At 35.3% G+C, this 16,444-nt stretch overlaps 1 protein-coding gene across 5 annotated transcripts; it reads right to left on the bottom strand.

Moving 5' to 3' along the window:
- Positions 1–3,024: 3,024 nt before the first annotated feature.
- Positions 3,025–10,518, bottom strand: samd7 (sterile alpha motif domain containing 7). 5 transcript variants are annotated; one of them, XM_058796390.1, is made up of 12 exons: positions 10,162–10,518; positions 9,986–10,083; positions 9,876–9,904; positions 7,922–7,995; positions 6,993–7,110; positions 6,742–6,868; positions 6,030–6,154; positions 5,858–5,936; positions 4,717–5,405; positions 4,071–4,192; positions 3,879–3,989; positions 3,025–3,670 (listed from the first exon to the last, which is right to left on the bottom strand). In XM_058796390.1, the coding sequence occupies exons 5-12, from the start codon at positions 7,093–7,095 to the stop codon at positions 3,434–3,436; spliced, it is 1,593 nt and encodes a 530-aa protein (XP_058652373.1). In that variant the 5' UTR covers positions 7,096–7,110; positions 7,922–7,995; positions 9,876–9,904; positions 9,986–10,083; positions 10,162–10,518; the 3' UTR covers positions 3,025–3,433. The 5 variants fall into 5 exon arrangements, with proteins under 5 accessions (XP_058652373.1, XP_058652381.1, XP_058652354.1 ...); XM_058796398.1 differs by lacking the exon at positions 9,876–9,904; XM_058796371.1 differs by having other exon boundaries at positions 3,026–3,670; positions 9,876–10,083.
- Between the last annotated feature and the right edge of the window lie 5,926 nt (positions 10,519–16,444).

The raw sequence follows: 16,444 nt of genomic DNA, 5'->3' as shown, positions 1-16,444 counted from the left end.
GAATGAATGAATTACTGCCATCTGAAGTGCAGGTGAGGCACACAAACTGCGACTGTGCATTGAAGTCAGGGTCAAGATACACAATTTTGTTGTGAGAATTATTGATTATTTTTTAGATAAAGTATTAGCTATCATAAAATTAACATAAAACTAACACATCCTTTAATGTTCCTTAAAAGTCTGACACCTGAGAAGTAACATTTGCACCGTTTATTATAAAACCTGAAATAAAATAAACGTTAATAAAATAAAAATCTATGAAAACTGAAACTAAAAATGAAAATATATAAAAAAAAATAGTATCAAATGATACTAAAAAATGTAAAACTAGTTTTTGCAAATATTATTGTGTTGACTGCATTGATCAATCATTCAACTCTATTAAGCTATTGTAAGAATAAAATGATCAAACACACACACACACACACATATACAGGTGCATCTCAAAAATTTGAATATCGTGGAAAAAGTTCTTTTTTTGTAACTTGATCGGAAAAAGTGAAACTTTCATATATTATAGATTCATTACGTGTAAAGTATAAAACATTTCAAAAACATTTTTTTTTTTTAATTTTTGAATTTTGATGATTAGAGCTTATACAGCTCATGAAAGTCAAAAATCCAGTATCTCAAAATATTAGAATATTTACATTTGAGTTTCATTAAATTACCATCCCTACAGTATCTCTTGTTCTTTGCAACCACAATAATGGAGAAGACTGCTGACTTTGCAATGGTCCAGAAGACAATCATTGACACCCTCCACAAAGAGGCTAAGTTACAGAAGGTCATTACTGAAAGGTGTGGCTGTTCACAGAGTGCTGTATCAAAGCATATTAAATGCAAAGTTGACTGGAAGAAATAAATTGGGTAGGAAAAGGTGCACAAGCAACAGGGATGACCGCAAGCTTGAGAATACTGTCAAGCAAAGCCGATTCAAACACTTGGGAGAACTTGGGAGAAAAAGAACTGGACTGTTGCTCAGTGGTCCAAAGTCCTCTTTTCAGATATTTCATTTCATTTGGAAATCAAGGTCTGGAGTCTGGAGGAAGAGTGGAGAGGCACAGAATCCAAGCTGCTTGAAGTCCAGTGTGAAGTTTCCGAAGTCAGTGATGATTTGGGCTGCCATGTCATCTGCTGGTGTTTGTCCATTGTGTTTTATCAAGTCCAAAGTCAATGCAGCCATCTACCAGGAGATTTTGGAGCACTTTATGCTTCCATCTGCTGATAAGCTTTATGGAGATGCTGATTTCCTTTTCCAGCAGGACTTTAGCACCTGCGCACACTGCCAAAACCACTTCCAAATGGTTTGCTGACCATGATATTACTGTGCTTGATTGGCCAGCCAACATGCCTGACCTGAACCCCATATGGAATCTATGGGATATTTTCAAGAGAAAGATGAGAAACAGTCGATCCAACAATACAGACGAGCTGAAGGCTTAATAGTGCCTCAGCAGTGCCTTTGTCGCCATCTCTGTTTGAAAACCTGCAGCTCTGTGCGGAAATATCTTCCTTGCGTGGAATTGTGCTCCGGCATGGCCACGCGAGAGGAGTCTAATGTTTTGAGGAGTATGTGTGTCAGTCACCGCACCGGTGTGGATACTGTACTTAGGAATCACAGATTCTAGCCTACGTCTTGGAATATATGACCCAAATAAGAATTTTCACCATTATATTGCCATCTGAACAAGTAAGTAACAAGTCTGCCACATTTGTTCTGACCAACTGAGGAAAAAAGCATTACAATAAATCATGTTACCAATAGTGATTAAATCTAACAATCGTTTAGCTCATATCACATCTAACCGTGCAAATTATTGTTATTGTTATATTTTATTCTCAAATTTTTAATGTTAACAACATCAGCATTGTGTGACAATGAGTATAGTGTGTATTAGCGTGTAGATTTCCATTTCTGTACAGTCTAATCTCTACTTGTCACACCATTAGAATTTCATATTAAGAAATTATTTTAACCCAAAAAGCAAACTATGCTCCCTTCGAACTGGTTTTCTTTAAAATACATATCTTGTGTAATCCCAGGCTATCTGTAATCAGAAGCACATTTAAAACTGGAATATAATTTAATTTCATTCACATTTGTTTCATGAACACATAATCCTTCCACATTCTGGAATACAATCCGCCATCAAAATGATACATTTAATTATTCTAGCTGCTGTGAGAAAAGGCTATAAACGATCCGCCACCTGCAGCATCTGCAAGTGGCTATAGCCTAGTAGCCGGGACAACGTCTTTATGTTTACAGACGTGATGTAATGACGCAGTGCCATGCTCGAATTTCCCGCGAAAACCTAACCATACCAATCAAATTAGAAAACATTATAAACTAAACGTTGTGAATCGGGCTAAAGTAAGGAGATAGTTTTGAACACTGGCTGGTTATGTACTTGCTCAAATATTGATTTCGGATCATTTTTAACCCACAAAAGTTATGGATTGCAGCTTTAAACAACTTCAACTTTTCTGTTTTGCAAATCCTTTTTTTAAATTTTTTTATTGATCTTAGGAAATATTCTAATATTTTGAGATACTGGATTTTTGACTTTCATGAGCTGTAAGCTCTAATCATCAAAATGAAAACAAAAAAAACTTTTGAAATGTTTTACTTTACATATAATACATCTAGAATATATGAAAGTTTCACTTTTTGAAAGAAGTTACAAAATTTTTAAAAACTTTTTCACGATATTCAAATTTTTTGAGATGCACCCGTATATGGGATATATTTTTACATTTATTTGGAATTTATTTAATATTTTAAAGTTTATTAACTTGAAAGAAAATCATATGATACAAACTAGCTAGCCCCATACGTAAACTGATTAATTTAGGCTACATTTGATTTGATATTTATAGCTAACAAAAAAAAAAAAAAAAAACTTTTAAACTAGATTCAATCATATCATACATCATGTATTTTCATTTGTGTAAAAAGAAAGTAATAGCCTACTATATATTCTGTGTGGAAAATGCTGTATTTGGTTTTTACAACATCAAATAATTTAAATAAAGACCAAAGGAGTAATTATTTTTATTTTCTCCATAGCAAACAACATGACAACAGAGAATAATTCAAGTTTAAAGTAAAAACCAAAAGACAATTTTACAATAAAAAAGGCTGCAATAATAAGGACAAAAATGATTTTTAATTGATTTGCTAACATATTACAAAATATACATATATAGAAATATCCTGCATTCAAAAATCTAACTCTGTTGGAGACCACATTCTGAACCACATTGTTGGAGACCATTCTATTGCATAATATATTTGTGATGAATATTTAAAAATATATGATCAGTATATTCACTATAGAAATGTCAGTGCCTGTCTACCTTATGCATTAGGTGTCAAAACAGTAAGAAATTGAGGTAAAAAAGAGGTACAACAGTTCGGCATGCTCTTTCAGGTGGTCTCACTCATCTGGCTTGGTGAAGGATTATCAGCTTCACTTACAGGCTCTGTTGATTTAAGAGCCTCTGTGTCTCTGGGGCTGCTGAGCAGCTCCACACTGTTGCAGTTGAGAGGAGAGCTGATGTCTGATGATCTGTCACCGCTTTTCTCAGGCGGAGGCTGCAGACCAGAGACGGGCAGAGGCAAGTTCATCATGTTGTAGAACATGTTACCCAGCCGTCGGGACAACTGAAAAGAGAACAGAACAACCAAATGAATTAGATAAGTTCATTTTTTAATAAACTTTAACTCAAGACCAAAGACCTCTTAGAGGGTGGAGAGGACCCTTAAAATAATCAGTTATATATGTATATTTTTCATTTTAAATATACAAAATATACTTCATTTTACTTAATATTTTAGATCAAATTTGGTCCTTTTGAAAGATGGCGAATACCTGTGATCGTATCTTAAGCGCTGGCCCAAGCTTCAGACCAAGTGTATCGAGGAGGTGGTCCTCTGTAAGAAGAGGTAACGTCTCTCCATCAATCATGTGGTCTTTGAATGTCTGCAACGGTTGACACACAAAAGAATTAAACTTAAAGCCATGTAATTATAATTGCATTTTGTAATTTTACATTTGTATTACCTGTGCATATTCAGCACAGCTTGGTATTTCACTGATGAAGTTGTAGACGTCATCAACTGACCACTTGCGAATATCTTCTAATGAAGTCATCTCTTCTCCATTAAGAAACATATTAGGATGTCCTAGTTGAAAATTAAAACAAAAAAATTAATAGGTAACGATGACTTTAATGCATCATCATTTTAATATTTCTTATAAGATAAGTAGTATAGTGACTGACAAAAACATGCCTAACAAACAGTAAATGAGCAGTGTTGTTATTGTTAACTAAAACGATTAAAATGTTTTCATTCATTTAAATAAAGATGAAAATAAATAAAATATAAATATAAGATGAAAACCTTAGACTTAAAACACTTTAAAATAACTGAAATAAATCGTTTAAATATTTTCAGTTTATATACTAAAATGACTAAAATAGAAATAAAAATTAATTAAAGCTACATAGAAATATTTAAACAAAACCCCCCTAAAATATGACAAAAGCACATTACAACATTATTTAAACTTATATAATAAAAATATAATAATGTCTTACTCAAAATATTAATTAATTAATGTTATAATATTATATAAATAATACTAAAACAACACAGTTAAACTCAACCACTGCATTTAAAAAAGCGAAACTAACAAACAAACACACCAAGTGGTACAAGTCCATTTCCTGGCACGGGGAGCATGTAGGGCATTCCTGTGAGTGGGCCGGCGGCAGACGGGTACAGAAACTTTTCTTGGAAAGCCGAGCAAGGGTTGGATATGTCTTTGTCACTGGTGCTAGCATTGCAGTTGGTGACTTCTGCACATCCCTCCTGTCCACTAATACATGCCTTGCGAATCCCTGGCTCTCCATCCTTAAAACCTTTCCTACTACATCCAGAAGACAGCTCTGTTTCTACTTTGGTTTGGTGTGGTTTGCTGGTGATGGCCTCATTGCTCATTTCGCATTTCCCTTCAACTTCCTTCTCCTCCCCTGAGGCAGCTCCTGGACTCTGCTCGATGTTCTTCTCTTCTGATTGGCCTTTGGGGAGAGTGATGCTGCTGTCTGAGCTCTTATGATTGGTGGTCCTTCTGCCGGTCCTGCGTCCTCGCTCCCTTTGCAGTGTGCTGATCGGTGGGTAAGGGCTTGACATGAGGAGACTGTTAGCGTGCAGGTCTTCAAGGGCAGAGCGATGGACGAATACATCATGACCATCTGGGAGTCGCTGGCGTCCCCTGAAGGCCATTGGATTGGGTTGGATGCCCTGGTACATCATGGGATTCTCCATCCCAATAAGACCCTTTTGGTGGGCGTTCTCCAGTTCTTTTTGGTGCAGGATAGCATTCATCTCCATCCTCATTAAAAAAATTAAATTACAATTAGTGGTGGTTCTGGATGTATATTATTACTTTTTCCATTCATTTTTCTATAGGGAAAGTATTTGTTAAAGCATTATAAGTGATAAACCAAGACAACCAGCTACAAAGTGAATAAAAACATTACAAACTTTTATTCAAAGCACAAAAGTAATTAAAATTGGACAAAAGCACTGTTAGATGGAAGGGTAGATTTATCTATGATATCTATGATCTATCTATCTATCTATCTATATAGATAGATAGATAGGTCAATTAACAATTAATTAACAACCTCAAAGTTCACAACAGATCTGTCTTTCCAATGGACAAAATGAATGGATTTTTTTCCTTCTGGAACCCGATTTTTGCAATCTATGGCTTTGTATTGCATTTGTCTGTATGATTTTACTCCCACTGAATATAGGTGCAGCAAATGCACTGAAATTTACCTGGCTATGTTCTGTTTGTGAATTAACTCTTGTCGTCTAGCAACCGTCTCCATGGATTCAGTTGGAAGGAATCCGTAACCTGCAAAATGGAAAACATTTGTAAAATTAGGTTGTTCTTCCTCACTGAGCTTCCCCTGCACTTCTCTACATTTAACCATAATTTCATTCTAACCTGTGCCAGGAAATCCTCTGCTTGGAATAACATTGGAGTTTGGGGGCAGAGGTGGGCCAAGGTGGGCACCCATGTGGATTTGTCTAGCATCAGCTGATACCATTTCAGTGGGTGGCACCAGTTCCCTGCAGATAAAGAAGATTAAAATCATTAAAAATTAAACTAACACAGCTTACATCACTGTTATACGATTATATTTCTATTTTCTACATTGTGTTTTTATTCTCTTCCTATGTTTTTTTATTCCTATTCCCATATTCTTTCTCCGTTCCCAATGTCTTATTTATTCTTTTTGTTTTATTTATTTTAATTTGTATATGTTCCTGTTATTAATTTGAATCCTTTTGTTTCTATGTTAATTTTATTTCTGTGCTAGTTCATTCTTTGTACGGAGAGTCATAAAATGATTTCACTGCACACTGTACTGTGTATGATTGTGTGTGTGACAAATAAAATTTGAATTTAGATTTAAATTTGTAAAATTCTACTCTTAGTTGAAACTGCATAGTTACTTCACTGCAATCTTACTCATTAGATTTTTTCTACTCGGTTTCATTTGCACTACTGCCATTTTATTTTTTCAATGCAAACATTACGTAGCTACTGTCATGCCAATGAAGCTCATGTAAACTGAACCTAAAATATCCATGAACAATTAAAAAACTAATTCTCTTTTACTGTCTTGGTTGTATTGGTGTTCATTCTAACAGACCTCTCCATGAAGCGGGGATCAAACTGTGCAGGCACACCCTGCAGTCTCTGCTGCCCCTGAGCCAAGATCTGTGGAGCCATGGCCATCTGGTTCCTCATCATGAGCTCCTGCCTTTGCCGTAACTCTGCTTCACACACAGGAAAACAGATGAAGGTGTCAGTAGCCTAGTAGCTCTTTCTCAGCCATATTTTCAAGGTTGCGATCAGCTCTGGTTTCGGTGTTCTGTGAACACTTCCGTGATGACCTCTCACCTCCAGCAGACATTCCATTGACCAGTCGGTACCAGTGTTTCTCATCCAGAGCGCCTTGCTCTCCCAGCGCCGATATCTTCCTTAGCTGTTCACGTGGGGTCATGACACTACCTCTTTCCTGAGTGTAACAAACATATCTCTAAATTTTGCATATTAAAAAAAAAACACTCACTGCATTGTATGGACAAAAAAATACAATGGAGGCCAACGACAACTAAAGCTCTTTGGTAATCAACAATTTTCAAATCAACTTATTTTGTGTTCAACAGATGAAAGAATACATAGGCCTAGAGGTTTGGAACGACATGGCGGTGAGTAAATTATGACAGAATTTTCATTTTTGGGTGGTCCACCCCTTTAAATAACTTACAACACACAGTAGTGGGGTTTTCGGTCTAAATAAAGTTGAATCATTGAATGAAGGAAGATTCAGACACTTTGGTGAATACAGAATAGCACACTAACATGCTACTCTTACTATTTTAGAAAGGCAGCCTATAGAAAGATATGGTAAAAATCGTAAGAGTAGTATGCGGTTCTGAATTCAGCAACTTGTTTCGCTTGTAAACGAACCAGCATTTTGAACGAGTCGGTTTAGTGAATTATGATTCACTCATAAAGACGGTCACTTGTCACCACCTGCTGGTGCAACTATGTAACTGCAGAAAAAGTCACCGAAAGAGTAAAACACATGGAATTTATGATGTACTTGGCATACCTATTCACTGCCAATACTGTAATAGCATAGCCTAATATTAACACAAGACACACAACCGACCCATTGGCTCATAAATCAGTATTACGGTTTACCATCTAATACTAATACTTTCTTGACAGGTCAGTGAACAACACATATTGAAGATAAAATCATTCAGATAACTCAAACATCAGTGTTAAGAAGGATAGATATCATGTAATGAAGTAGCTACCTGTTCACTCCTCCTGTGCTTTATCTTCACTCACTGTGCTTAATGTCACTCCTTTCAGTCTGAAACTGAGCAACCTATAGAGAGAGAGAAAATGATAGGTTGTAACCAGTTTGTCAACATCTTTGTTCCTTGGTAGCAGATATTTCCAGAGAAAATAATTATCTAGAAATTTAGTAGTGTAACCAGTGTTTGAGATTTACTAAGCAAACACTTAGAGCCAAACAAAAAACAGGGCTATAACCATTAGAAAAATGTATTTATTATATTATATTGTGATATTATTCATTTCATATATCATGTGAAAAATTAAACATTTTTCTACCTGTGAAAATATATTTACTGGAATAATACAATAGGTCTAGATAATTAAATCTACAGATCTTTATTCCTGGATAAATTCTCCCGTATTCTGTACGGGACAGCCTCTGTGCGTATTACCCGTTATGAGGAGCCGTTCTAATCTGAGTCCTGTAATCCTCCTGTTAGTCCAGCAGTCTGCCTGCTACATCTGCTGACCAGCATGCGTGCGGTCCTGCTGTCAGCCAACCCCCAAACTACCTTCAGGGCCCCTATTCCCCCCTCGGATCCTATTAGCTAAGTCCTGACTATACAGCATTTTAAAGGGATGTGTTGGAGGTAATCCCAGAGTTTAGAGTTTTACCCTCAGCAAACCTTGCCTGTAAGCATACCGGACAATACACCCTAAGTGCTAAGCCTATTAGCCTCCATTAGCCCCAGAGATGTCCTAAAAACACCTTGGGATATAAATCTGGGATACAATCGGTTTATGTGGTAAATGTGGTGCAGCCAGACACACCGTCAACTGTGTTGAAATTCTGCCTGATACACAGAAGTGTCTGTTCAATATGGAATGAAGTAATGACAGCCTATTTATTATTTGTAGTCATATTTATATGTAGAACTATTCTTTAAATAATAATTTAAAAAATCATGTAAAAATGCAAAAATGTACCAATAACAATGTATATATTATAAAGTTTTTTCAGATTATTAAAATGTAACGTAAACCTTTTAAAATGTAATATAAAAGAAATAAAAAAGTAATTATATATAATGCAAATGATATATTATGCACAAAGTTAATTATTCATTCATTCCTTATTTAAAAAAACAAACAAAAATACCCCCTGAATGATTCATTCTGACTGTAAGATGGCAGATATTATAATTTAAAGTAGGTACCTTAGTGTTTTTTCCCCCTCAGATTATTAAGAGTAGACGTGAAAAACATTTGACAATTTGCAGCATTCAAGATATTTACAAAAAATACCATACGAGGCTTAAACATAATTCACAAGGCAAACCCCCAATATTAGGCATATTTCCAAAGCAAGTGCAGTTTTTGGCATGTGTGTGACAAGTGATGCCATATCCAAGTCACAGACTTGAACTGGATGGATTTGCTTGTGGCTAATCTCATTAAAGGAATAAATTAAGGGAAAACTGCTGACGACTTAAATCAAGCCTTGCATTTGGGTAGGTCATAGTAGAGAAGATAATAATCATCTGTTCTAATGTACTTCCTTTGTACAGTAAGGGCACAAGATAATTCCAATGGTAGACATCCAAGTCTAGGATGGGTATAACTGGAAAGTGGCAAGGATATGAACAGTATCAAGTACCTTGATCACTTTTTTTGTGCATAAAAAAAAAAAGGCAGTTAAAAAGTGATTTTTAACGAGTAAATGAATAAAGTGTTGGAGCACATGCTATTATAGCACATGCAAGAGCACATGCTATTATAATTCAGAGTGACCGTTGCAATGCATATAACACTGTTGCACACCATAGCAATGAATCATTGAAATGAACATGTAAAATGCAGTCTAAATCCTCAACCTTACCTTAAGTTAAAATACACAGCTGAAACTAGCAAAACAACAAATAGCGGAAGATAAACTGAAGCCATAAAGACTGAAGAGACACGACTCACCTCTGAATGTCTGCCAGAGAAATGGGAATCTGTCCAAACTCTCAATCAGGATGAAAATATCAATACATTCATTCCAAACAAGCAAAATGATTCCAAAATGAGCATGAAACCTGAAGCTGCAGCAAGAAAGTCCACAACTCTCAACACTCTGAGGTCTTCAGTCCTGCCGCAAAAGCCTCGGCCAACAAGTGCCAGCTCCTGGTCTTAACTAAAAAAGACCTTTAATTACAGATTCATGTTATCTCTATTAGCTTGGCTTTATCTGCCTGCTTAAGCCCCCCCTTACCTGACATCACTATGATCTCTCGTCCAACTGCACGCGGGACACTTTGCTGAAATGTAATTAAGAGCACTGCCTAAGCACAGTGGCTAAACCTCTTTCAACATTTACCTCAGTAATCCTCTGTTAGCACTTTAAGACCGAGGGTAAGACACCTAAATGCCCAGCTTCCTTTTCTATTGAAAAAACAGTGTCAATTGAAATCAAGCAAGATGTGTATGAGACTTTCGAGTGTTTTTTTGTGTGTGCATGCAACAGAAATTATTCTCAGATTGTAAATGAGAAACTGTATGAGGTCTCATTGGGTGCCTGTCCTCCTGACTATGTTGTGGAGGATCATGCGCTCAGACTTGTTAATCTGACAGTTTGTGCTCACCACCCGCTTACAGCATCGTCTGCAGTTCCCAGACTTATATTTTTTAACACTGAGAGGATCAGGGAGAATTAGTATAGGGATAGGTGTGCGCACAATTGGGTGGCATATGAGCATTTTGCAGCAAAACAGATTCTTGGGGAGACGCAAACACTCGGAGATTGGCGGCAAGCGTTCACTTCCCGCTGGGATAAGCTGACAGAGGGTTAATAAAGCTGTTTTGCTGATTATTAGAAATGGCCCCACACATAACCTCCTGTGCTATGCAAAGCTTTGTAAGAAATGAGCAAATAAATGCTTATGAAGTCAAAGGAATCTCAAATACTGATTGATGACATTACCATATAGCATTTTATCAGATAGCATTTAAACTTGAGGCCTTAAAAATGGTCTACTATTCAAAGGTTTGGGGTCAGTAAGACTTTTTTATATATATTTTTTTCAAAGCAATCAATACATTTATTCAGCAGGAATGCATTGGCCTGTTGAAAAAAACAAACAAAAAAAAAACAGCATATGCTGGTTTAGGTATGTTTTGAAGCATGGTAGTTGAGGTGGTTTAAGCTGGTCCTGAGCAGGAACTAGTTACTCAGGGCCAGTTTAAACCAGCTCATGACCAACTAAGGACCACCCTTACGAAAAATAAGTGTATTCAAGTGTGCTATTAGTATACTTCTTTTAAACTTAAAATAGGAAAGTATTCTTTTAGTCTACTTTTTATGTACTTCTCAGAAATGGGCTTTATGTAGGCTACTTCTCAGAAATATACTTGAAATTACATTTAAGTATACTTGACTTATACTTAGGAAAAGTCTAAATATATTTATATACTTGTGCTCCGAGAATCCGTGTTTTCATTGTTATGTGGTAGGGGGCGCTAGTACACATCTTCTGTACAGAATTTCCCAAAAAAAAAAAAAAAAAACACAAGTGAAGAAGAAACTGAAACAACAGATGCTTCCACGTGTTAAATCAGCATCAAAAATAAAATGTGGACCAATGAAGAGGTAATAATGACTGTCAAGCTTTGGGGTGTTGATCGACTCCATCTACGTTTTGATTATCATTCTGAATCCAATTCATAGTCTTTTTTCTGCTTTTTGTTCAAAATGTTGTTTATTTCTATATTTTTTTATTTATGAAACTTACCCACATTCAAGTGTTTAAAAAAGAATGCATGAAGCTAGAATAAAATGTTTTTGTTTACAAGCAGATACTCTGTTCTATATTTTGATGTTTTGTATGTTCAGAGATTCATATAACAAAATATATACAAATTAATACCTAAATAGGGACATAGTAGTATACTTAAAGTATGATGTAAAGTTCACTTAATAAAAATAACTTACGAGTATACTTGCAGTATGAAGCTACTTAACTGGTAGTTTACTGAGACTATACTTCAAAGTGTACTAAAAATGCTACTACAAGTATTTAATTAATAAACTATCAGTATACCTATAAGTTCACTTTTAGTACACAGGTGCTGGTCATATAATTAGAATATCATCAAAAAGTTGATTTATTTCACTAATTCCATTCAAAAAGTGAAACTTGTATATTATATTCATTCATTACACACAGACTGATATATTTCAAATGTTTATTTCTTTTAATTTTGATGATTATAACTGACAACTAAGGAAAATCCCAAATTCAGTATCTCAGAAAATTAGAATATTACTTAAGACCAATACAAAGAAAGGATTTTTAGAAATCTTGGCCAACTGAAAAGTATGAACATGAAAAGTATGAGCATGTACAGCACTCAATATGTAGTTGGGGCTCCTTTTGCCTGAATTACTGCAGCAATGCGGCGTGGCATGGAGTCGATCAGTCTGTGGCACTGCTCAGGTGTTATGAGAGCCCAGGTTGCTCTGATAGTGACCTTCAGCTCTTCTGCATTGTTGGGTCTGGCATATCGCATCTTCCTCTTCACAATACCCCACAGATTTTCTATGGGGTTAAGGTCAGGCGAGCTTAATTGCTGGCCAATTAAGAACAGGGATACCATGGTCCTTAAACCAGATACTGGTTGCTTTGGCACTGTGGGCAGGTGCCAAGTCCTGTTGGAAAATGAAATCAGCATCTCCATAAAGCTTGTCAGCAGAAGGAAGCATGAAGTGCTCTAAAATTTCCTGGTAGATGGCTGCGTTGACTGTGGACTTCAGAAAACACAGTGGACCAACACCAGCAGATGACATGGCAGCCCAAATCATCACTGACTGTGGAAACTTCACACTGGACTTCAAGCAACTTGGATTCTGTGCCTCTCCACTCTTCCTCCAGACTCTGGGACCTTGATTTCCAAATGAAATGTAAAATTTACTTTCATCTGAAAAGAGGACTTTGGACCACTGAGCAACAGTCCAGTTCTTTTTCTCCACAGCCCAGTTAAGATGCTTCTGACGTTGTCTCTGGTTCAGAGGTGGCTTGGTAGCCCTTTTCCTGAAGACGTCTGAGCGTGGTGACTCTTGATGCACTGACTCCAGCTTCAGTTCACTCCTTGTGAAGCTCTCCCAAGTGTTTGAATCGGCTTTGCTTGACTGTATTCTCAAGCTTGCGGTCATCCCTGTTGCTTGTGCACCTTTTCCTACCCAAATTATTCCTTCCAGTCAACTTTGCATTTATTATGCTTTGATACAGCACTCTGTAAACAGCCACACCTTTCAGTAATGACCCTCTGTGACTTACCCTCTTTGTGGAGGGCGTCAATGTTCATCTTCTGGATCATTGTCAAGTCAGCAGTCTTCTCCATTATTATGGTTTCAAAGAACAAGAGATACTCAGAATTTGTACTGTAGGGATGGTCATTTATTGAAACTCAAATGTAAATATTCTAATATTTTGAGATACTGATTTTTGACTTTCATCAAAATTAAAAGAAATAAACATTTGAAATATATCAGTCTGTGTGTAATGAATGAATATAATATACAAGTTTCACTTTTTGAATGGAATCAGTGAAATAAATCAACTTTTTGATGATATTCTAATTATATGACCAGCACCTGTAGTTGCAATACAACCTAAAAACATTGATGTAAACTAGTTGTGTACTCAAAGTTTACTACTGGTATACTTAAAAGTATACTTTTATATACTAGAAAGTGGGCCAATTTAGTCCCAAGGAGTATTGAAATAGTACACTTACAAGTATACTACTAGTACACTGATATTTGTATACTTACTACATAAAGTATACTTAAAAATATACTTGAACTTTACTTAAGTATACTTAAAATAACCTTGAAGTATACTACTTTTTGGTAAGGGCAGCTTAAACCAGCTCAAACCAGCTACAAGACATACCAGCATATGCAGTTTTTTTTCAACAGGGTAAATTGATCAAAAGTGACAGTAAATACATTTATAATGTTACAAAAGACTTTGATTCGAAATAAAAGCTGTTATTCTATGCAAATATTAGAATGCTCATGTGACGTGGAGTAATAGCTGCTGACAATTCAGCTTTGCTATCAAAGGAACAAATTAACAATATATCAAAATAGAAAAGTCAGTTTAAAGTGTAATAATATCTTACAATATTACTGTTTTACTGTATTTTTGATCAAATAAATGCAGCATTCACTGAAAACAAATGATACAACATTTTTTAAGGTAAGTGGTTGAAAACAATTTATTTTAGCCACATTTAAAAAAAAAAACATGTTGAAAGTTAGTGAACTAAATTTGTTTTATTTAAATGTAGATAAAATAAATTGATTACAACCACTTACCTTGAAACAATGTAGTAAATTCAGTTAATCATTTTTTTTTCAGTGTTGTTGAGCATAACATGCACTTAAAAACAAACAATCTTTTGAACAGCATTTTAAATCAAATGCTGGTGGTCTATAACTCTGTATTTCTGCTTTATTTACTGAAGTTCCGAAGAGCAGAAGGTGACCATCATTTTATTCATATCTTTATTGTTCTGTGCAATTCTCTCTTTTTTTTTTGACAGTCCAAATTCAACACAAAAAATCTTATTTTGAGAAAAGACATGAATAAAATCGTATTAATCTTAAAATATTGTGCAAGTCAATCACACAGGTTTAATAATTATATACGAACAGATCTTACAAGTAATATCTATATACATCTACAATAGTATAATTCCAAACAAACTACTTCTGTAAGTCTTTAACAGCATTTTAATGTGATTAGTCTACTCATAAATCAGTCAGATGATTTATGAGTAGACTAATCTACTTATAAATGTTGCACAGGTGTGGACTCATATCAGCCAAAAAGAGAAAATCAAGAATAAAGTGCTTAGACATCGGGAGAGCAGAGTATTAAGACATGTAAACCACTAATTTAAGAATCTGTGCGGAGTAAGCTTTTTAAGAGGGATTTCTGCCCAGCCTGTTTGTGCACTGTATTATAGAGTCACAGCGAGGCAAAGGGATAATGTGGGGTTTAACCCCAAAACCACTTGATAAAGACTCTGTTTGCGAAGTCTGAATTATGCCAGAGGATAAGGGAACTCTTCAAAGAAATTAAACAGATAAAAAAAACAGACATGTGAATAATACAGTCAGTGTTACCACAGTAAAATACATGCCGAATAGACCCATGACCTCTGAGCCCTATGGGGTGTGCTGTTATTAGTACACGTAGACCTGCAGTATGAAGTTACTAACACATGCCTTTTAGTTTGATGGATACCCTGGGTCAGTTTCAATATAGAATAGATTATTTTCATAATTCTTTATGCACTAAAAGCACTACCACTGAAAATCAAGACATCCCAAAAACATGTTTCGGGGACATTTATCAGGTAAAATCTTTTATTTTATGTTTTTATTTAAACTACGATATTACAATTTTGGCTGTATTTGGGTTAATTATGTGACTTTTTTGACAAGTCTATCTATGATGGACATGTTTTCAGTTTCTGAAATAAAATTAATTTTGACTTTGATTTCTTGTAGATAATTTATTGTAAATATTTTAAATACAAAATGAAATAATCATATAATTCCTGTTCAAATGAAATAATATTCATTTATTCATTCCATTTTTTCAGTTGTTAATATTTCAAAATCTTTCCACCAAAATCAAATGTGTGGTGACCAACATGCAGGGAGCTATTTTGACTATCAAAATTTTAGAAACAATATCTAATGACATCCTCCAGCCTTCACTGACCGCCAGCACGGACAGCAGAGGCAGAACCAGTAGAGCCTGCATTCTCTCAGTTTCACCTGAATGGATATTAACAGCAGCAGTTTTAGTCTAAATCATTTGTTACGTTATCACATAAATAATTGAACTGTCCTATCCTGTGCAAAAACAACAGAAAAGGGCATTCAGACCTCATCTTACCTGTTCTGACCTGTGCCTGAGGTGAGATGTTGGTGCTACAGATGGATATATAAGCCATGATGTAATTTTTTAATTAATTTTGACAATAAACCCCACCTCCATTACATGATGTCTTTGTTGGGGAAGGTTGAGGCTCTTCACATCTGTTCAAACAGGGGACTTATGACACACAAAGGTCATTCAAACACACCTGCAGGCTAATCATTCTTTCAATACACTCTTAAAGGAAATGACATGCAATTGTAGTTCTAAAAAAGAACTGGCTATGAATTTTATCACGTCCAATGTTCAAGTACGACAATTTGACCAGCATGTTAAAAACACTACTCAAATAAGGTTTTACAAAACACCTAAAAAATACTCTTTGTAATCTTAGTATAACGGACACTGAGAATGAATAAATGAATGACATCTGTAGTTCTAATAAAACTCACTGAATATCTTAAAACATTACTATTTTATGTAATGTATAAATGTACATTAGGTAAATTCATTTTGCATGTTGTGTAACATAAAACTTTTTTTTTTTTTTTTTGGCATGCATCCAGAAATTTTTCTAGAACATTTCATGCCCTTATCCCG

The sequence above is a fragment of the Onychostoma macrolepis genome, chromosome 02 (assembly GCF_012432095.1).
Source record: "Onychostoma macrolepis isolate SWU-2019 chromosome 02, ASM1243209v1, whole genome shotgun sequence".
Taxonomy (NCBI): Eukaryota; Metazoa; Chordata; class Actinopteri; order Cypriniformes; family Cyprinidae; genus Onychostoma; species Onychostoma macrolepis.
This window is presented reverse-complemented; position numbering and strand designations above follow the sequence as displayed.